This window comes from Merops nubicus, unplaced genomic scaffold (genome assembly GCF_000691845.1).
Source record: "Merops nubicus isolate BGI_N331 unplaced genomic scaffold, ASM69184v1 scaffold5854, whole genome shotgun sequence".
In the NCBI taxonomy this organism is placed as follows: Eukaryota; Metazoa; Chordata; class Aves; order Coraciiformes; family Meropidae; genus Merops; species Merops nubicus.
In genome coordinates this window covers 37149-59520 of record NW_008603529.1, presented here as the reverse complement: position 1 = coordinate 59520, position 22372 = coordinate 37149, and the positions used below count along the sequence as shown (strand labels likewise).

The 22372-nt window shown below is 40.3% G+C and overlaps 1 protein-coding gene across 1 annotated transcript in view; it reads left to right on the top strand.

Annotated features, from left to right (window-relative positions):
* The window catches only part of LOC103771399 (G-protein coupled receptor 98-like), a gene marked incomplete at both ends in the record, with an annotated part of 40174 nt that extends 17808 nt beyond the window's left edge, over positions 1-22366 (top strand). Inside the window, 3 exons of the mRNA XM_008938694.1 lie at positions 11298-11489; positions 13222-13399; positions 22272-22366. Coding sequence (XP_008936942.1) covers positions 11298-11489; positions 13222-13399; positions 22272-22366 — 465 coding nt within the window. The remainder of the gene's footprint in view (positions 1-11297; positions 11490-13221; positions 13400-22271) is intronic.
* Positions 22367-22372: the final 6 nt, after the last annotated feature.

The window sequence follows — 22372 nt, the reverse complement described above, 5'->3', positions numbered from 1 at the left end:
GAGTGAGCCCGAGGCAAGAACCACCATCCAGAGTTAGGAGCAGAGAAAGCACAAGCGTGGTCGGGTTGTCACCATTTCCACTCTCTGGATTTCTACATTCATTAAATTATATGAATGATTATGATTATTAGTTATGTAAAATGGCACTGCCACGCTTGGCTATGAGATTTCAAGGACTTGCCTATATAGCTGGGGTTTATAGGCTTTCTATTTGACCAGCTTAAGATAAAATTGCTTCAAAATCCACCTGCCTGGCAAAGTTTCCTTTGTCTCACTTCGGAATTTCCTACCACTTCCCTCAGGAGACTGCTTTTACCTCTCATCAGGCTTTTCATTACTCACTTAGCCCATCTTTTCTGCTAACTTCCATGCTAACTCCTTCACCACCTTTTTCAAGGAGCCAAAAAGCTCTTGCAAACTCCTGAGCATGGAGGAGGAAACCTAACGAGGTCAGTGTTCCCCATCTGGTCTGACCAGTGAGCAGGTCCAGCTTGGTGGAGCTCACCTCCAGGTGGCAGAGCCAGTGCTGCCTGTGATGATGTGGGCAGGGAGGAGCAAGGCTAGAGGTCTTTCTCCCAGCACTGACTGGAGGAGGGATGATGGCAGAACGGGTAGCTGCTCTGCTGTGACTGGGTACAGGAAAGCACAAAGGAAGAAAAGTCAAAAACTTAGCTGGAGATGTCCCTGCTTATAGAAGGAGGTTGGACTAGATGACCTTCGGAGGTCCCTTCCAATACATTCTGTGAGTGTAAAAAACTCTGTAGAGTACAAAAAAAAAATAGTGAAGAGCTTCTTCCAGTCGTGTGCTGTCTTCCTGACCCACCATGCAGCTCTGGAGCTGGCAGCCATCCGTGTTTGCTTTACATTGAGCATCACCACGCAGCCAGGACAGCTCTGTCAAACACTTTGGGTGGCTTTTCAGTGAGAAAACATGACACTGTGGAGCCAGCAGTTATTGCCATACAAGGGTGCTGGAAAAGAATAGATGGTGATCTGCAGCCCTCCTGCAACGAGGGAGACCTCGAAAGCACATATATTCCATGCTAAGTAATAGGAAAGACTCAGCTAAAATAAAACCCCAAACAACAGCCCAGAAGCTTATTGCTTTGAAAAACATGTGAAAGTCCATCCTTCAACAGCTCCTATCATTTTTTCCTCTTAAGAAATGCTCCACAGATAGCAGGAGTGGATCATGGAGCAAGTCACATCCAAATTCTTCTGTTTGGAGTTGCAAACATATCTTAGGTCACCGCTGACATTAATCCATTCAAAAGAATTTCCAAAAGGGAAAGAAATTGCTAATTTTCCAAGCAGAAAAAGAACAGTTTGATATGCTTCATGGCTTACACTGTCTGTTGCTGACAATGGGTAGAGCTGTGCTCCTTCAAAGTTCAGTAAATATATCAAGGCATGGAAATTAAATGTTCTGATTGCTTAGTTTTGAAATACACATTGGTATATATGTCTCCTTTGGTGCTACACTGGTATGGGGGTTGGACGAGGTGATCCCCAGAGGTCCCTTCCAACCCCCACCACGCTGGGGTTCTGGGTGATTCTGTTGAGAGCCAGCCAATGGAGTTGTCTCAATGTTTATTTCATTCCTTTTCTATTTTCTGTTAAATCCCTTTTTTTTTTTCCTTCTGTTGTTCACAGCTTAGTACGAGTGTTTCTGTCTGAGTCTATTTAGAAAGCCTTGACATAAATTTTTGTGCCAATGGTTTTTCCATTTTAAACAAAAAAAAAAAAAAAAAACAAAAAAAAACCCCAAAAAGTTGTAACCCACAAATGCAAATTCTAGAAACCTTTAGAGCTACTATTGCTAAAAAAAATAACAACTCAAACCAAAACTTTCTAATACAAGGCTGACATCATAGCCGTATTTAATTTGTTTGGTTTTAATTTGACTTTGAGTAACACTGCCTGTGAAAAGAGATCTCATTAACTCTTGAAGTACTTTATATTCATCCAGAGCTTCCTCTCTTTGCACAGGCTGGGAACGAGGATGGGGGGAGGAAAATCACCTCATTATCTCACGCCAGGAAGTGAATGATTTCAATGACAGAGCCAAATATATTATTATACCTCCACCTACTCTTGTTCACCTACTTGTCAGATATGGAAGGACGTCTAGTCCTTGTCCTCATTTTTGCCCACGTTTCCCTTAGGTTTTTTTTTTCTTTTTTCTTTTTTTTTGAGGAGCATCCCTAACCAAAACAGTGTTAACTTCCTGCTTTATAAATAAAACTTGCCTTCTGCTGCCTCTGAAGCTGTGGAAGGGTGGTAAATATCTACAGTAATTTTCATTAAAATCAGAGGGAGCAGGGGGTGTAGGCTGCTGACAGGTTCTATGAATATCATTTAATAGCAAAGCCTGCTAACCACGACCTCTGCTCATGACACAATTAGACCTTCCTGGCAAAAATAACTACTCCTTGTAGTTGTACTTACACCTCTGTTATTCTGGGCGTAAAATGTCATTGGAAGGTACTTGCTGGGGTCAGTTTTTCCTGAGGGGAGGTTGAAGTTGGTGGGACTTTGGTTCCTTACAGCACTGTGTGGCTCCAGCATCCCCAGAAGGTTTTCCCAGCTATCAGAGAACCCTGGAGTAGGCAAACACCCTGTTCCCACCCATCTTGCCCTACAACACCCATGCAGCAGGTATAAATACTTATATTAGTAATCCACAACCCTTGGGTTCCCTCCAAGACAGATTTTTTTGGGAAGATCTCTTGCATTTATGGCTCCTGAATTTGCCCCAGCCAGTTACAGTTTTATTCTTTTATGGCACTGCAGCAAAATGCTGCTCGATAAATGTCTATCCAATTTCTTGGTGAGAGATCACAACATAACAAGAAATAAAGAGACAACAGTAAGCACAGGAGAGATTATTACACTGAAAGAATCAAAGGGAAAAATGTTATTGCAGTAACTCCTAGCCTTTCCTTAACTCTTCATTTCGAGATTTTCTGTAATAACAAGTAAAATTTCACCAAGAAGCACAAAGTTAGCTGCTCTCTTTTGACTCTTCCTGTCTGCCAGTATTGATTTCCAGTTCCCTGTTTCTTTAAACTCTGTGCATTTTTCATTAATGTACATAAGTAGAAATTACTGCTTTAAGAAAAAAAATAATAATAGAATGGATACTTTAAAGTGCTGCAGGGATAGGATTTTCTTTGCCTTTTTATATGGGCAGGATTGACATGTATTCAGTGGTGCTGCTTTGTTTGGTCCCTGAATGTAGCTTCTTCATTTGCTAGCTCCCCTTTCTGCATCCCCCTGCTAGCTTTCAGATTATCTAGAGAATTATCTGCTCTGACATTGTTGGTCAGGGGATTTCTTGACCTCGGGGCAGAGATGACAAAGGCGTTTCCATCCATCATTTCTCGTCTGTTTGAGAAAGAAATGAAAACAATAAGTAGGCCTGGTTTGTAAGCTGTGAGCTGAAATGTGGGGTTATAATTGTTTACCTTGGAAGGCAAGTATGGGAGTGAATGTTTGCAATATTTTGTAAGGCATATGTGCAAATTCATGACCTCAGATATTCCTAGGTCTTTACAGTCAATGCAGCTGAAAAATATGTGAGGAATAACCTTGTAGGTTTTGGTCTTTACATTTTTTGGTTTGGGGATTTTGTTGGGGTTTTTTGGGGGGGCTATTTTTGGTGTAAGGTTCATCAGTGGGCAAAAACTCTGTTTTCCATTGGTATGTGATCTATGGCCCTGGGGTGGTCCTCCACGTGGGACAAAGCACAAGAAGGACCTAATGCAAAGAGGAGCTCAAGGGATGATGTCCCAAATTTCTGTTGGCTGTGAGGGGAAGAGATCCATGGGGCAAAGATGGGGAACAGTGGGGTGCAAATCTGCTTTGCCTGCTCTTGGCTGTTCTCAGACCCCTGCAACCATGTGTGGTTGGTGTGATGTACTGAATCTCATGAAGCTCTGCAAGAAGGAGCTGCAGCCAGCACTGCGGAGGGGAATTCCAAGCTCCTCCTGTGTGCTGACCCTCCCATCCTTGCCCTCCATGGGTCACACCACTGTTTGCACCTTTGGTCTTTGGGTCAGTGTTTGTTTCTTGCTCAGCTGAGCTGAAATACCAAAATAAGGCTTTATTGATATTTCCAGGATGACTGCATTGGAAGGAAGTAACGGAATCTTACGCTAGCCTAATCTGCACATCTGGCAAGTTTGGCTAAGCATCTTATTTTCAGTGCATCTTCAACCTCTTTTAAAATTTGAATCTGTTCCCTTAAAACAAAACAAAACCAACCAACCCAAAAACAAAACAAAACAAAACAAAACCAACCAAACAACAAAAAAAAAAAAAAACCAAACTTCACCACTTGCAGGGCTGAAATCCAAGGTCCAAATGGTTGTTGTGTGGGAGTAGCTGCAAGTCTGCTATGCAAAATATTTGTAGTGAATCCTGAGCATCCAAGCAAATCCACTTTTTAAAGATTTGCCAAAGTTTGTGAACCTTTCAGGTAAGCCTGAGCCAAGTTCAGACTAAATCTGAGCTGAAAGCAGTTTGCCAGAAAGGAATTTATGGCTTTGGCTTTGGAGAGAAGCTGCAAGATTCAGCACGGTCTTGGCATAGCTGGCTCTGCATAAAGAGAAAATTGGCAGTTTAGACTAAGTTTCAGGTGTTATGTCAATATTAGGGAAATGTGCTTATAATGCTGAAAGCACAGTCTTTTTTTTTTGTTATTATGGAATACACACATAATCTGTTTATCTGTGGAATGATAACTTTACCTAAAATAGGACAGCACTGGATTTAACTATATCTTAGTGCAAACCCGTAAATACATCCTTAATTTAATGACAGAAATATGAATTATTACTTTTCTTAATTCCATTTTTTTGTGGTGGCTTCTGTGTATTTATGTGTATGCATATGTGGTGGCAATTGTCTGGCTCAACAAGTGGTCTTATGATGTGTCCTACCCAGATGGTGTGAGTTTTGCAGTCCTCAATTACATTTATTGTTGCCTTTTGCTTTTGATGGGAATTTTTAGAATTTCAGCTGCAACTGGCACAAATCTTTTCCTACAGAGCAAAATGGAGAGTAAATACCTCAGGAAGCAAAGTGTGGATAAGTGGTGAATGTTCCCAATAGAAAATGTGATAAGAAAAATGAAATTATTGATCAAAACTTCATCAAAACTGGTGCTTAGTAGCAAATAATCAAACTCCTGATGATACACAGCAGGTCCAAAGTTGACTTATTAAGTGCAGTCACCAGTTGGCAGGGTTGCAATGCTAAGGACACGGATTTTACAAAAGTCACTCTGAATACTAAGGAAAAGAGTTAGATTGAAACAGAAGGACCTGATTTACATTTCAAAGGTTAATATTTCTGGAGAGCTCTGAGTGGGAGATGCTAAGCGATGGGTTAGGATGTACTATCATGTGACAGAGATAACACTTCTGTCATGATGACACCAATAAAAGATCTTCAAGCTGTTCTTGAAGAAAAATATGGTTGAAGAAGATTTGGAAAAATGAAATGTACATTAAAATATGATTTGTGATATCCAGATGTGCAGAAAAATGCTGTGCCTGCAATTTACGTAATTGTTGCTGAAAACAAGGAAACTTGCAGAAGGAAATAGAGGATGATATTTATTTTACATGTGCACTTGGCTGCCATTATTAATGCTATTGTGCCTATGAATATCCAGTTCCATGGTTGATTTTCTTCCAAAAATGATTAGGAAAGACAACAACATTGAATATATAGCAAGCATTGTACAATGGACCTAATTATAATTTCCTGAATGTGATTACTTTAACACTGTGAGTCACTTCTTGCTGTGTACTAATGTCTTGAACATGGCAAAACATGCAAATTAGCTGGACTAATCAGACCAGTAATCTTTCACTTAAGATATTTGGGGTTGAAAAAACAGCTTTTAGTGATCTAGTCACATGATCAGTGATCTAATCACATAATGATAGTTATCAGATAAGATTTTCCAAATTAAAATAGGAGTAAATTAAAAAGAGTACCTCTGTAAAGCGTGCTGAATTTTTGTTACTGCTGACACATGCCCTGAAACAGGTTGAGGAACTGTTCAAATAGAGCATTCAAATTACTTTACCAAAAATTGTACAACGATACTACAGTTCTATAGACACAACTATCACTCCTCTAAAAGAAACCTGAATCCACTTTTTCTTGGAAAAAAAAAGGTTTTGTAGTTTCAGGGTGGGGTAGCTCAGGCATGGATGTGATACCTGTGTGAGAATTATGATGAACTTTAATTTTTTTTTTGTTTTTATTTGTATTTTTAAATTCTTATGCCTTGGTGTCTTTGTGTTTATTAAAGCAATAAAAGTTCTTTATCTTACAAGGCCAATTTAGAATTATGGGATGCAGTAGAAACCTTGGTTTTCTCTCAGTGGGTGACAAAGAGACAGTTGAAGAGGTTTATTGATGGCCTACAGTCTGTTATATCCTTTCTCATTAATATTAGCAGAGTTATCTCAATTTCCAAATTTAAATTTATAGTGCCAGCACGGTGTGCTAGAATACACAGAAATAGAGACAGACTATGAGTGTCAGATATGCAAGGAAGGCTTTCTACAGATCAGTCTTCCAGGTTTGTGTGACCTTACAAAGTGTGAAATATATTCCATCCCTTTATTGATAGCTGTGGAAGTATGTCCTTAATTTACTAGCTTCCTGCAGCTGTCTCTCCACAGAATAAATATAGCAAGCTGTTGTATATGAGAATCCCCCTTACACCCATGCATGCACAAATCCCTCCAACAAATTATAAAATGGACCAGGAAAAATTTCCATTCTTCTCCTGTAAAGAACTTTCCAGAGTCTCTTTGATCAGCCACAGTGCTGCTTAATATCGTCATCCTGGGCAGTGGGATCGAGGGCAGCCTCAGCAAGCTTGCAGAAGACATCATCTGAGTGATGTGGTTGACATGCATGAGGAACAGGATCCACCCAGGGGGAGCTGGACAAGCTGGAGAAGTGTGCTCATGGGAATCTCATGAGGTTCAACAAGGCCAAGAGCAAGGTCCTGCAGGTCAGGCAATCCTGTAGTTGAAGATGTCACTGCTGATGGCAGGGGTGTTGGACTAGATGACCTTCCAACCCAAAGTTCATTCTATGAACTTGTTCCAGTGCTTAACTGTCCTCTCAGTAAATATCTTTTCCTGATAGCCAGTTGGAGCCTCCCCTGTTTCAACCTAGGACCAGTTCTATATCTTTCTCATGAGCTTATCTCTCATTCCCCTCCTGTGCCACTCTCTTCTTGGTAACCACCTGTCCTGTACTGGGAAGCTAACAACAATTAATGGCTGTTAATTCCCCTCTGAGCTTCCTCACACTGAAAAACCCAGTTCCCTCAGCCTGTCCTCACAGGGCATGTGCTTGAGACTCTGACTATCTTGATGGCACTCCACTGGACTTGCTCACCTTCTTAGCCTTCCAGTGCTCAACCCATCTAAATGACAATGTCCTAACTTGGGTACAAGCGTCCCATGGGAGACCATGGTGAAACCCATGCAGAAACCAAAGCCCATGTGATCCATCACTCTCCTCTTCTTCACTGGACGAGTCACAGAAGGCAATCAGGTTGATGAAGTGTGTGTAGCAAATCCATAAGAAGACTGGTGAAACACCTGGCAGAACCTAGAACTGGCTGAAAAGGTGCCCATGGACTCCTTTGTCTGCAATCTTTCCTTCAGGTAGTTGTAACTGTGTTTTTTCCTGGATTTTTTTTTTTCTTGGATACAAGAATGCAAAAGAGCAGATGTAGAGACCAGCTTGCTGAGGAGAAATAACAAAAGCTTAGTGGCATTCTGTGAGCTTCTATCAGTAAAATAACCAGCAGCCTTTACTGACTGTATCTTCCAACCATTTTTTCAAGCAGCTCCCACTTCAGAGAAGTTGTTTGCTGTGCTCCCATCTTCAGGAGAGCCTAAGTGTCTGCTTGAAGTACTTCTCACCTTCCTTCCTGCACAGGAGATGCATTAGTAACACTTTTTCCTCTTATCTTTTAGTGTATTAATACTACCATCACAGTGTAACCATAAATTACGTGGGGTTAAATGTTTTGCAAGAAGCCCTGTGGGCCCAGTGCACAGATGTTGTGTGGCATCACAATTAAATCCTCCAGAATCCTAGTTCTTCAGCTCTGTTGCTCAATCTGCTTCCATGGAACTCAGGTCAAGCTCTCAGGTTAGCAATCAATCATTTCACTCTGACACCCAGCAATGTCTTTTGGTCTCCTTGTACATGCCTGTGGGCTGAGGAGAAGGGCTCTGAGTTTGTATGCAACACCAGAGGATACTGTAACTAAGCTGTGCTCTGGGAGTTGGGGTTTTTGAGGTTAGGTTGTTTTGTTTTTTTTTTTTGTGAAATCTTTTTAAGAATAAAAACTTGATATTTATCATATTTTTAACAGAAATGTCATTGCCTGTCTGTCTTAACTAATATCCATACCCAGACCTATTTTCTTCTGATCCTTTTGGAGTGTGTAGGTTCCTTCTCTGAACATCCTGCAAGCTGTGGTAGATGTTTCAACAGGACTTGACTATGCCCTGCATGTCATTCATGGTTCCACTGACCAGGACAGTGTCCCTGACAAAGTAAAGTGGTGCCAACTTGGCCAAAACTGTTTATAGGATAAGCACAGTGAAACCCATATGCAAACAGACTTATTTTCATAGTGCTTTGAAGCTATTTTTACAGTATTAAAAGTTGAAGTGAAAAAGAACATAATGAGTGTCAAAAAGTCTGATGAAGGACAATTAAATTCTCAAACTAGGGCTTTAAAAAAAAACCCAAACAGTGAGGCTGTGAGAGCTGTGGTTGCAGTGACACAACCTGGGTGCCTGCATCCTGCCCCTGCTCTTGCAGAGTGAGGGTGGCTGCTGGTGCTAAAATAAGCACGGATCAATATGACTTGATGCATGGCACCTTCGTGTGTGTGATCACTGGGATGTGGCATTGCTGGGCAGGATCAGTTGCCTTGCTTTGGTTTCCCAAAATTCAGTTGCAGTGGTTCCTAATAAAGACACAGCGTAGTGAGAATAAGACCACAAATCCCTTTTGATACTCCAAACAAAACCACATTGATGGCACGTAGGAAGTCATCTCTACAGAGTGTATCTTCCTGAGACTCGAGGTTTGGATTTGCACATAGTGAAGTTCCTTCTCTGCCCATGACCAGGGAAGAGATGCATCCCAGGGATGGGATCCCAGGACAAGGGTCTCCATCCCTGGGTGACAGCAAGGGGCAGAAGTGATGGCAGCAGGGAGGAGAGGCAGCAAGGATGCTTTGGGTGTCAAAACGCCATTCTGTGGTTGTGACGGAACAACAGTTCCTCAGAAATAACCCTGTTTGAAACACACAGAGAGCTAAATCAGGACAGCAGGCTGAGTTAAGGAGATAATTGTAGCACTTTATTCCGTGTTTGTTTCAGAAGAGTGAATGTCCCCAGTTGGGGCTGCACAGGAGTGACAGAGCACAGTCCTTGCATAGCCATGCCTGACATCCCTGCCATTCTGAAAGCCACGGCGTGCAGCATATTCAGCTAATGGGTTTTCTTGGAAAGTACAAAACCACTTGAAACATTAGTGCAACTTTTGTGGCTAGGTCCTCGGAGACTGAAATGCCAGAGGCTGCTCTGAATGCAGAGTCGTCACTGTTATCTGTTCTTGTTGGGTTTGTTATCCTTTTCATATCCATTAAACAACTTAAATTAAAAGAAGTCCATTTGCTGTTCCCATTATGCTTGACCTACATCAGAGTCCTCGGATTTGTTTATAGGATGAAAGGACATTTTGGTTCCTTTTTAGTGTCTCTTAAGTGCAACGTGTTTGCATCAGTTTTCTGGAATGTATTTACTGACATGTATCACAAAGAAATTTCCACTCTGTTGACTGCTCTGGGTCCTCGTGACAAAAAAAAAAAATCTGGAAAAATGGGAAAATGTTTTCTCAAAGTAGTTTTTTTTAACACTTCTGTTTGCTTGTTTACTGTTTGGAAAACAAAACCCAACCAAACCAAAACAAAACACCACAAACCATATACAGGAAGCAATATATGAGGGTATTTCCAATGTTTGACCATCTGAGACTAACTTCTGTTATGTCTCATTTTAGACCAATCTTTTTGTCATAAAATCTGGACATCAGAAATTATGAATCTGTGGATCACAAAGAGCTGCTGCCTGTTTTATAGGGGTGGAAATGAACATTTATCTTGGGTATTTGCAGTATTTTCAAAATTCCTTCCATTAAGAATTCCCAAATGCACTTGGATGAAACTTCTTACTATTTATAATACTACTTTCATGCCAATGGGTACCTTTCCAATAAATTGTTCTGTTTAGTACAATTGGTTTCAGGGGTCTAGAGGACAATGTGAAATATAAAACCCAAAGCAAATGTAATTGTATTGCAGCAATAAGCAGGAATCCAGAAGTCCTCTTTCTGTATTCCTTTGGTTAACTCCTTCATTAGTCATTACTGGGGTTGTTTGATTTATCAATTGAAATGGATTATTTTCCCTCAGTATTAACACAACTTACAGAAAATCAGATTTCATATTCAGAAGTTCAGTCTCTGGGTGTCTTTGCAGACAAAAGACATGTTTGTATCACTTTTCTTGGCTAAGTCTAAAGGTCAAAATTAGCAAGTTTTAAAGCAGGACTGCAGAGGCATACAGCAGAGCCTTTGTGCTGATCACAAATGAAAGGCAGTGTGTAATTAGTGGGTATCAGAGAATCTGACCTGTATTTGTGACTCGGTATCTGCCATGGCAGCCGTGCAGTTTGCAGGAGATCGAAGCTGGGGCAAGAACGTGAAGAGCCAGCAGGTCAGTGAGGAAATACAGCATTGTGGCCTGGGGCCAGCAGCCAAACCCTGTTGTACAGGCAGCCCTTAACCACGTTTTCACTGTTATGACAACTCTGAAACTCGAGTTGGTTTTGTTGTTGTTGGGATCTTGGCTTTGCTTTGCAGCTGCGTGGGTTCAACCGAGTAATCATGTTCAACGCGTCTTTTGGGTTGGGGTTGGTATTTTTTGTGTGTGTGTGTGTGTGTTTAGTTGAAGGCCTCAGGGTTTGAACTCACTTTTAACTTCCAGATCTCCACTGAGTGTCAGTGACATCATTTTTTATTTTCCATAGAAACTGGCTGATTCCCTTTGAGGCGTGGACTGCTGGTGGAAGCAAACCCATCTTCTGCTGCCTTTAGCACCTTGAGGCGCCTGCATTCAAACTCTAAGCTCCCTGCATTTCACATCCTGGTGTTCTTTTTGTCCTTTTCAGGGTCTTTATGTCTTCGTGGTGTATTTTATCCTCCACAACCAGCTTTGCTGTCCCGTGAAAGCGAGTTACACTGTAGACATGAATGGGCATCCGACCCCAGGGTCAGCTTTCTTCACACATGGCAGTGGTCTTCCAGCTGCAGGTGGAGAGATCAGCAAGTCCACTCAGAACCTCATCAGTGCTATGGAAGAGGTAACACTGCCCTGCAGTCATTCCCATGTGTATTGACAATGGACCTGGAGTTTTAAGTGGCAGTGCTGAGGTATAACACAGAGGAATGAGATGTTAATTATTAAAAGTCTTCTGTGGAGAGGGCAGTGGTTATTGGATTATTACTCTTTTTTTTTTCTTCTTCTTTTTTAATCAGAAAAATTATAATCTTTAGCCACAGTGATATTCTTGGAACTCACAATTCCCTGGTAAGACCCCATCTAGAGTATTCCCCCTTTTCTACTTGAGTCTGCAGTTTGTTTTACGGTTGGTTAAGGGATTATCAAAAGTAGGTCATGACCAATCAAAATAGGAAGTTAATTTTTTTTTTTTCAGCTTACTATAGGTCTCAGATGATTTTTAAAACTTTAGTTTTCCAGTGTCATGGTGTGCAAAATTTCTGGAAATTGTAATAGAATGGAATAAAATTAGAATAATATCTGCATGGAATATACAAAATAAAGAAAGAGGACTGGAAAAGGAAGAAGAAAAGAAAAAAGAACAAGATCAAGATCAGGAGAAAGGAAAAAAAGGAAGAGAAAAAGAAAAAGAAAAAGAAAAAGAAAAAGAAAGAGAAAGAGAAAGAAAAAGAAAAAGAAAAAGAAAAAGAAAAAGAAAAAGAAAAAGAAAAAGAAAAAGAAAAAGAAAAAGAAAAAGAAAGAAAAAGAAAAAGAAAAAGAAAAAGAAAAAGAAAAAGAAAAAGAAAAAGAAAAAGAAAAAGAAAAAGAAAAAGAAAAAGAAAAAGGAAAAGGAAAAGGAAAAGGAAAAGGAAAAGGAAAAGGAAAAGGAAAAAAGGAAAAGGAAAAGGAAAAGGAAAAGGAAAGGAATTCATTAAAAAAAATATATTATAAAGAAAATATATTTTGATGTCCTAAAATACATCTTTTTAGAGTCCAGTATTTTGGTTTTCCCCCCTCACCCCCTACACACATTTAAGGAGGAGCTAGATTTTCAAAACCACTTCTTTTATTATGAATTGAAGTGCTAGGTTTTTTTTTTTGTGCAGCCCTGCCTTAAACTGAAGTGGCAGATGAACTGTAGGGAAGTTGATATCAAAACTGGAGAGATGTATACCACCAAGAGAACCTTCAATGACAGGCAAATTGGCTTCAAGTTGTGTCAGAGAAGGTTCAGGTTGGACCTGAGGAACAATTTCTTCCTTCTTAGGGTTGCCCAGGGCTGTGCCAGGCTGCCCAGGGCAGTGGTGGAGTCCCCACCCCTGGAGGGGTTTCCAAGCCGTGGAGATGTGGGGTGAGGGACACGGGGCAGTGGGGACCTGGCAGGGCTGGGGGAATGGTTGGACCTGATGATCTTGAAGGTCTCTTCTTATCAGATTGATTCTATGACTGATTCATGGCTATAAAAAGGAGAAGCAAAGAAAGATGCATTGGGAAGAGAGGATTGAACTGGAACCTTTCAAAGCTTTAAGTCCTCAATACTGGGGCCAATGTTCAGAAATAGGAGTATTTTCTCAAGTTTTTGAGATAGCAATGACAGATATCATAAGCACAAGGTAAAATGAATTGTAAATGAGTGTTATATGTATAAATATACATATATAATTTCAAAGAAACATTTAAAATAAGGCTACCTGTTTGGCAGTAGAAGTGACAGAATATCTGGTTCCAAAATCTCTTGGTCTTGAGTTTGGCTCTGGTTTCCAGTTTCTATACTATCATTCTGATGCATTTCTGTGTCTTTTTAAACCTTGCAGGTGCCTGCAGACTGGGAAAGGGCATCCTTGCAGCCTGCTGGTCAAGCTAGTGCTGCCTTTAAGCAGAGTCCACAAAATGGAAATGTTTTCCACCCTTCTGGAGGATTTAGTACAGGCTCATTGGTTGCTGATGAGGAGTCACAGGAGTTTGATGACCTGATATTTGCTTTAAAGACTGGTGAGTGGCTCTTCTTCCTGCTCCTCAAAGGTTCTTATGTTGTTCTTCACTCTAATGGTCTCACAATTAGACAACATCCAATATAATCATATGGCCATTGAAAATCTGAAATAAAGTTGTTTTGCCTTGGACTGCTGTTCATTAAAAAAAATTGTGCAGGCTGTCTAAAATAACACAGAAGGAGCCTGCAAAAATCTGTTTTGAGTCATGATGATAAGCAGACCTGCAGAAAGTAGCAGCAGATTGGAGACTCTGACATTTCTTCACACATGCTTAAATGGCTAACTTGCTGCTTCTAGACGTAGGCTGTCTTGCCTTCTTTTCCATTCCTTTTCAAACTGATAGAGGTGCTATGCTTGTATTTGTTATTAAATTATTAATATATATGTGTGTATAAGAGAGAAACAGCATAACTTCATAAGTATTGATTTCCCCAACAAGCATAAGATGAAATTGTTGTTTAAAATGCATTTGGACCTGATAAATTATATACACTGGAAAGATACACTAGGTAAACTACATAGGGGTTGGACTAAGTGGCCTTTAAATGTCCCTTCAAACCCAAACTAATCTATGACTCTTAGACTTCTGCCCAAATTTAAGAGCCAGCTATGATGAGTTCACAGTGCTGCTGGAGATCAAAAGTAGGGGAGGCCACTCAAATTGGTTGGAAGACTGGGAATGCTGCTAATGAAGGAGCAGTTTTATTCAGTATATTCATAATTGTCTCCTAAGCCAACTTCCATTGCAGAAAATTCTTGTAAATATGAAGATAATTGGATGACTAATGATTGGCCTAGTGCTAAGAAATACAGATTTTTATGAAGAGTGTTACAAAATCTGTATTGTAGCTATTAATTTTCCTGGACTTTTTGCAGACTACTTTGTTACACAGAGATTTTGGACAAGACTTTCAAAACAAGAGGCATAAGCTTAGAGTTGCAAACCTTTATTAAGAGGACCTAAGAAGGTGCTTGGGGATATGGCTTAGGGTTTGGATTTAGTAGAGTTAATGGTTGGACTTGATCTTGGAGGTCTTTTCCAACCATAGTGATTCTAAGGTAGCTTTTACTTTTTTACTCTTTCCTGAATATTTTGAAGGAAACCAGGTAATTCATAGATAGTTAAAAGATATGAAGCCATTCACATCTAACACTCCCACCATCTCACACAGTGTTTGCTGCTCAAGCAGCTCAGTTGACATCAGCTGGCCTATTTTCTGCAGTAAACTTTACACACCATGGAATATTGAGTCTTAAAACAAAAAAATGCAGGCAACAGCAGTAGTTAAAAGTCATGGTTATTGCCATTCACCACAGCTTTAGCATTTAGTGATTTTTAAATAAATATTCAAGATCCATTGTTAGCTGTTTTCAGTCCTTCTAAAGGAATTACGTCAAGAACCAGCTTTTGATTATTTTGCCTGAATTTTATTATTGTCTTCTTTATAAACATTTTATTGTCATTTGTTCTCATGAGCTTTTTATATTAATGTGATTTGAAGCAGACACCTGAGGCCACAGCTGGAGAAAAATATGATTCAAGTTATACCTGACAGTTTTACCCCAAATGCTTGTTCCCGTGCCCAAACTGCATCCCTAGGAACATTACAGGGGCAAAAAAAAGGTGATTTCTAAGCCATCCTGTTCCATCCCCACACACAGAATTTGAACAAGCCAAAGTGAAGAGGCAATGTTGAGGTTAGAGTAGCTTTAACCACCAATGTAAATGTTTATCAGCTATTGCCTTAGATACAAGCTACAGCTGAACACATGCTTTAAACTGAAAAACGTGAGTTTTTCTGCAGCTAAAAATCATATCTGTTTTATTATTTTCATCCAAACCTACACTCCAGCCCAGCTCAGTGCATGGCCAAGGAATCAAGGTGCTCCTGATGGCATAATGGAGGGAACCACGTGGAAGCAATAAAAAGAGAGATGAAGTGGTGGAAAGTGGGATTTCTTCTCTGTTTGGCAGTGCAGACTTTTGCTGCTAAAGTATTCACTGAGCTGTGGTCTGACAGGAATTTTATGATGCAGTTAGGATAGCAGGCACTGAAAGCAGCCTGTCTCCTGGTTCCTCATGGCAGGATGTTTCTTCTTCCTCTCTTGCATCGTTGCTCGTACTCACATGAAGCCACAACAACTCAAGTTAGAGACTTCTCCTCTCCCTCTTTCTTCTCCTCTCCTTCTTCTCCCTCTCTCTATCCTTCTCCCCTTGCTACTCCACATCAGTTTGATGCCCTTTGAGCACCAGTCCCAGCTCCAAGGAAGGTCATCAGCAACTGGGAGACCGGCACCTCTTCTCCAAAGTAGAATGTATGTGCAGCTGAGAGGCCTTTTTGCTGCCTTGCTCTTGCTGTGAGTAGCTCTTCTCAAACCTTTTTTAGGCCAGGCTTTCTGTCAGTAGGCTGAGAATGCCCCATCTCAAGCAAACAGGCCACTGGAAGAGCAGGGAAATGTGTTTTGCACCTTGTTGGCTGCTTTTATCTCTCCTAAACTGGGAGTTGAGGTTTTGGGGTATAGAGGAAGAACAGAAACACTTGCTCTGCTGTTGCTTGAGCATTCCCTCTGATAAGCATAAACAGAAACCTCCATTATCTGTTGTTCCCTAAAACTGTCAATCTATAACCAAACTCAGCCTTGGCTGTGCTAAAATATTAGCTCCCAGTTGGAAGGTTGGCTGAGGACCAGCCCTTGATTAGCAGAGGAATATGCAAAAATGCCACTTTGCACTTCACGTGTCCTTTCTGTGTGTGTAACTTGGAGCTGTCTGAAGATTAATTTATGCTGGCTGCCCGTAGCCACGAGGTTTAATCTGGCAGCCAGGATCAGTGAGAATGGGGGTAAAATGGCAGCAAAGCTAAAAACTCATCCCTGCCCTCCTGCCCCACCCGTGCAGTGCAGCTGGCTGCTCTCAGCAGTAGGAAAGATGACTGATGAAGGTTAAAAAAAAAATAAATAACATCAAACAACTTCCCCCCCAGCACGACTTTAAGTGGCAGCATTTTGGTCGTTAGTTTGCAGTGCAGCTCCACAAACAGATGCGTTGGCACACTTGGCCTTGTTGCTACAGACATCTCTTGTAGAACTGTGCACTTAGCCCTGGGTTCTGTAATCATTAATGCTGGGCCTAATTACAGATTAACCCGAAATGCAGAGTGGGTCAGATGCAGAGGGGTACAACTGCATTTCTACCAAATTAGGTGAACAGCTGTGTGCTGTTTCGTGGCCAGCCTTTGTGCTAGTTTTACATGAGTTTTGCATCACATGGCCATAGAAATTTTTGTTTAGGTCAAGAAATCCAGAAGTTGGACTTCTTATATCATAAAAACCATGGCCTCTGAATGTCTTATCCATTCATTCCTCCTTTCCATCAAATATCTTAATGCCCATACAGAAATACATAGTTAGGATTCACTGTGCTCACTGTGTCACCTCATCTCTTAAGCTGTGGGAATCTTTTGGGAGGAAAAGGAAGGAAATTGTACAATAATTATGTTAGGAAAAAATAGTTTGGGAACATGTCCTGACTATTAATACATGCTTTCTTCTTTTTCTCTTTTTCTTTTTCTTTTTCTTTTTCTTTTTCTTTCTCTTTTTCTTTTTCTTTTTCTTTTCCTTTTTCTTTTTCTTTTTCTTTTTCTTTTCCTTTTTCTTTTTCTTTTTCTTTTTCTTTTCCTTTTTCTTTTTCTTTTTCTTTTTCTTTTCCTTTTTCTTTTTCTTTTTCTTTTTCTTTTCCTTTTTCTTTTTCTTTTTCTTTTTCTTTTCCTTTTTCTTTTTCTTTTTCTTTTTCTTTTCCTTTTTCTTTTTCTTTTTCTTTTTCTTTTCCTTTTTCTTTTTCTTTTTCTTTTTCTTTTCCTTTCCCTTTTCCTTTTCCTTTTTCTTTTCCTTTTTCTTTTCCTTTTCCTTTTCCTTTTCCTTTTCCTTTTCCTTTTCCTTTTTATTTTTCTTTTCTTTTTCTTTTTCCTCTTTATGAGTTTGTCTTAAATTATATCTTTTATTACATTTCATGTATAGATTTTATAATGAATTGAAGGCTTGGCTTCTACTGAGAAGGGTAGTAGTTACTTTAGAATTATTTAGTAACAGTTTTTTCTTAATTGCACTAATTAACTTTGAAAGTCCTGTCATTTTGGACTAGATCTCATTCTTCCTTTGACTGCTTGTGCAAGTTTTGTATTGACAGACAAATAATACCATTGTCTTCCCAGACTGTCACTGTCATATGTTACTGTCATTGAGGCTAAAGCCCAGTATAGTGGAATTTCCTAAGGACTTCTACTCTGGTTAGGGCTGGGGAGTTATAAAAGGATCTAAGAGAATAAAAGTAGATGAAATATGTCCCAAAGCAGCAAGCTGTGCATCAGCTTTCCTCTAAAGCATAAAGACCATAAATGCATGGTAGCTTTACTGGTCTCTGAGCATCCATCCGTGTGCCCATCTCCTACAAATGCTCTCATCTGTAATGCACAAAATTTAACCAATTCATTCATTTGGGTGAAATATCAATGCAAAAATCAAAAACCAGCATAGCTTTTGAGAGAGGCCCAAACTCCTCCAGTGATGACTCGTGACCCAACCCTCTGAGAAGTTGTTTGCAAAGACATTTATAGATTAGATCAGAGAATACCAGCCTAGCACATGATACTTTATATATATGTAGGAGGTGGTATCAATGGAGTATGTGGCTACATCCACATTTTAGTCTGGTTTTGCTCTTGAATAGAGGCATGTGTGATAAATCCTAAATAGAATCATAGAATGTCTTGGGTTGGAAGGGACCTCTGAAGGCCATCTAGTCCAACCACCTACAATAAGCAAGGATCTCTCCAACTAACTAGATCATGTTGCTCTGGTCCCTGTCAAGCCTGACCTTGAATGTCTCCAGGGATGTGGCCTCCACCACCTCTCTGGGTAACCTGTTCCAGTGATCAACCACTCTCATAGCAAAGAACTTTATCCTAATATCTAAATCTACAGCTTAAAACCATTACCCCTTGTCCTGTCTCTATCAACATTCTATGTGATGAATACCTTGAAAAATCTCCTGGATGAGTTAAAAAAACCACACAAATGCAGCTATTATACTATATAAACCAACACATAGTTTTCAATCTAATACAACCAGAGTTCTGAAGTCAGCATTTTTTAAACCTTATTGTTACCACTGTAGGTGCCTGCTTTAAGAGTGACACCTCTCCTGTTGGGCATCCTGAACCAGAGGAATAATTTGAAATTTCAAATTCTGAATGGTGTTCAGTGCAACATCCTGGAGACTGTCACAGGGCAGAGCAATCATAGATGGTGGTGAAGTGACAGATTTGTGTCCTGCCTTCTCAGCTTATGTCACTGCTCTTTTGAAGGGCTCAGTTCACAGAAAAAAGAGGAAGGAAGGGCAGCTAGTCTGCATGTTCATTCAACTTCTCATCTGTGATTTCTCACAAAAATGCTACCTGTTGGCTGTTGAGTGTGACTACATAATATCCAAGAAGCATTTCTAGTCCAAACTGAGCTTCATTCGTAGAAATCTGGATGTCTATTCATGTAATTTCTGTAAAGTCAAAACCCCTGAAATTAGAATTAAAGTTGGTTCATGTAGCTTGTTTACTTCTAATACAACTTACCATGCAATATAAATCACGACTGATTCAGAAAGGAAGATGAAAGTGCCCGTGAGATAAAGTCTCCCTAGAGGGATGAGTACAGTCATTGCAGGACAAACCATGTCTCCCTTGAAGAGTTTCAGTGAAAGTCTGAGATTTATCTGAACAAGCAGATGGTAACAGCCGGTGTTTTCGGGCACGTAGGAATGGGCTGACAAAATCCCTCCACCAGTAGATGTCACTGGAGGGATCTTGCTGGGTTTGCAAAGGGAGCTGTGACTTCTCCCTTCCTAGCCAGTCCTTTGATACAAAAAGAAAGGACAAAAGGCCTCGTTTTCCCGTGTCTTTTTCTTAAAATAGTTTCTTTGCAAATTGGGGGAAAAAAAAGAATGCTCCCCACTAGGTACCCACCATCCAACTCTAGCATCTCCAAGGGAGTACGTGCTCTTTGGGATCTGATTGAGCTTGAATTCTGCTCAAATCTTCGAGCTCGCCAGACCTATGAAGTCTGTGAAATTCTATCATCTAAACAGTCATACCCTCCCCAGACTGCCAGCTGTTTGGTAAACTGGTGTCCTGGTTACGTTTCAGCCCTCATTCCTAAAAAGGATCAGCTCTTACATAGTTTGTCTTTGCATCAGCAGCAGAACAAGGCCCTTGTAAACCCAAAGCAGTGTACTTCAATCTCTGGTTTACCAAGTAAAGAACCTCTCGAACAAGAAGAAAAATCCCTTACTTTGCACAAAGCATGCATGTTTATGGCTCATAAAAATATACATAGTGTAATATCTGATCAGCCTCTGATCTTTCTATAGTGATCAGCACAAGATTCTTTAAGAAGCCCCTTCCTGAATCATTGCAGTATAGCCACCAAAAAGACAGAGATCTTTCTGACCCAAACAGTCAATCTGCAGCTTCAAATCTGAACCTAGGATGGTCATATTTATACAATATGATTTTAAACATTTTCCAGAATGTATTTTTTTTCCCCTTTTTGATATGTATATCCTCTTCAGCCTAAATAAATGTTTTGAGTTTATTCCAATGTTAATGATGCTACAGAAGAATTGTTTTGTTTCTCCATTCAAAATATTTTATGTACTTCAAGTTTATAACCTTGTTCTCCTGTCCTTAAATGGTAAATACAGCAGTCTGATTTGTCTTCTCTATTGCAATCATATTTCTGTTCTAAAACAGTTTTAAATCTGGGGGGGGAGGGGAAACAACTAACCAATTGAACAAATAAAACCACAAAAAAAAACCCAATTTGTTTATACAATTGCTGTTTTTTCCAGGATTTTCAAGCAGCTCTTAGTTAAGACCATGACTCAATGAAAAGTTTAAACTTCTACATAAATTTAAATCAGTAAGTGCAGCTTAAGCATCTTCAGTACAAGTATTTTAGTGGTTCAGGTTTTCCCTTTTTTTCAGAGTTTAGCTTTTCCCTCTTGTCAAACTCTGACAGGAACTGCTGATCTCTCCAGGGTATGGGTTGTAGGGACCCAAAACCAGGACTTGTCTAGTAGAGGTCAATGAATGACTCTTCACCCTGTGACCAAACACCAAAACCAAGTGCAAGAAGGATCCTGGTGCAGGAATACCCACTTTTCACCCAGGTGCAGTAGGGCAGGGTTGAGGCAGTGCTGCAGCCAGGTTTGGCCCCTAGTAGGACTTCTTCTGGACCTCTGCAGGAAGGGCTGCCTAGCCCTGCAGCTTCTGCTCAGGTTCTCTGAACGAAGCTCCACACTCAAGAGTGCAGCCTGACTTCCCACAGGAAGGGAGCATCCCTCCTCTGCCCACTTTTAGGTACTTCTTTTCTACCTGGGGGGTGGTGGGAGGAAGGGTGCTGGGGAAAAACGTTGTTGGAGAGGAACAATTAGAAGCCATAGAAAATTATGAGGTAACTCCAGAAAATCAAATGACGCTTCTCTTCTGCCAAACAAGCCCAAGCCTGGAATGTCAGCTGAAGCAGAAATAAGAAGTGCACTGTGAAACTGATAAAAACTCCTTAGAATATTTTTTTTAGTAGGAAAATGCAAATCACTGCCCCTCCCAGCATACCCTGTTTGGGGCTTTTTGAGCCAAACATCATTCCTTTGCAACTGGCTTGAACTGTGTGCAGTTACAGATCTGCTTCTGCCCAAAATGAATAACTTCCCTGGTTATTTGTAAGTGAAGTCACTGTAAAATCATGCCTGAAATCTGTCTGTCTTGAAATCATCGTGGCTAATAGCACTGAGGTGCAGTTCTCAATAAATTTAAAGCCAAAACTCCCTGAATTGTAACAAGACCCACATATTTATTTTTTTTTTTATTCACTCTATGACTCAAAGAGAGAAGATGAAAACACACTGGAGTTTATAGTTATAACTAATATTCTGTTAAGAACTAGTCTGAAAAATTGCACATTTCACAAAAAATACTACAGGATTATGTATCTTCACACTAAACAATTCAAACCTCCCCCTCTCAAAAAACACACACACCCAAAACCAAACCAAACCAAACCAAACCAAACCAAACCAAACCAAAACCAAAAAAAACCAAACCAAACCAAACCAAACCAAACCAAAAAAAACCAAAACAGAACAAAAAAAACCCAAACATTTCCCCCCCCCCCAAAAGGAGACAACAAGCTAGAACTCCTGTGACAAAAGGATGGAGAAGGTGGCCTCCTGAGGTCTCTTCCAGACATGTTTTGGAAGTTTCCATGGGCCAAAGTTTACTATTCTCTCACAGTAGAGGAAAAACACAATACACCATCTTGTGCCAAATGTGGGTTTAAAGAATATTTAGTCAGCATCTTTTCTCATGCTGAAATTACAATCCTATTAAAACAGCTGGAATTATAGTTTAACAGGGAAATTGTATCATTAAAAATCAATTCTTCATGAAGAAGTCCTTGGAAATACCAGACTGTGGCAGCCAGACCATGAACCCAGCCTATGCCAGGCCTTGATTTATGCTCTTGTGATTTCAAGGCAACCTCTGAATAGCTATTGTACCATTTACTGAGGCAAATAAAGTGGCTGACAGTGGGATCATGAAAAAGCATATCTGGATGGTGCAGAACTACGTCAGAGAACGTTACAACCCGTGGATTCAGCACTGGAGACCACGAGGAGGAAATTTGCCACTTCTTGGTGGGGTAGGGAAGCGTTTCAAGGACCAGAATAAAGCAGAGCAAGGCACAGTATCACGATTTCTGTGTCAGGATTTCATCCTTACTGATGGTTTTTTCTTTCTTTGTTTGTTTTGCTGTTTCAGGTGCAGGCCTCAGTGTCAGTGACAATGAATCTTGTCATGGGAGCCAGGACGGCGGCAGCATGGCTAACTCCCAAATCGTAGAGCTTAGAAGCATACCCATA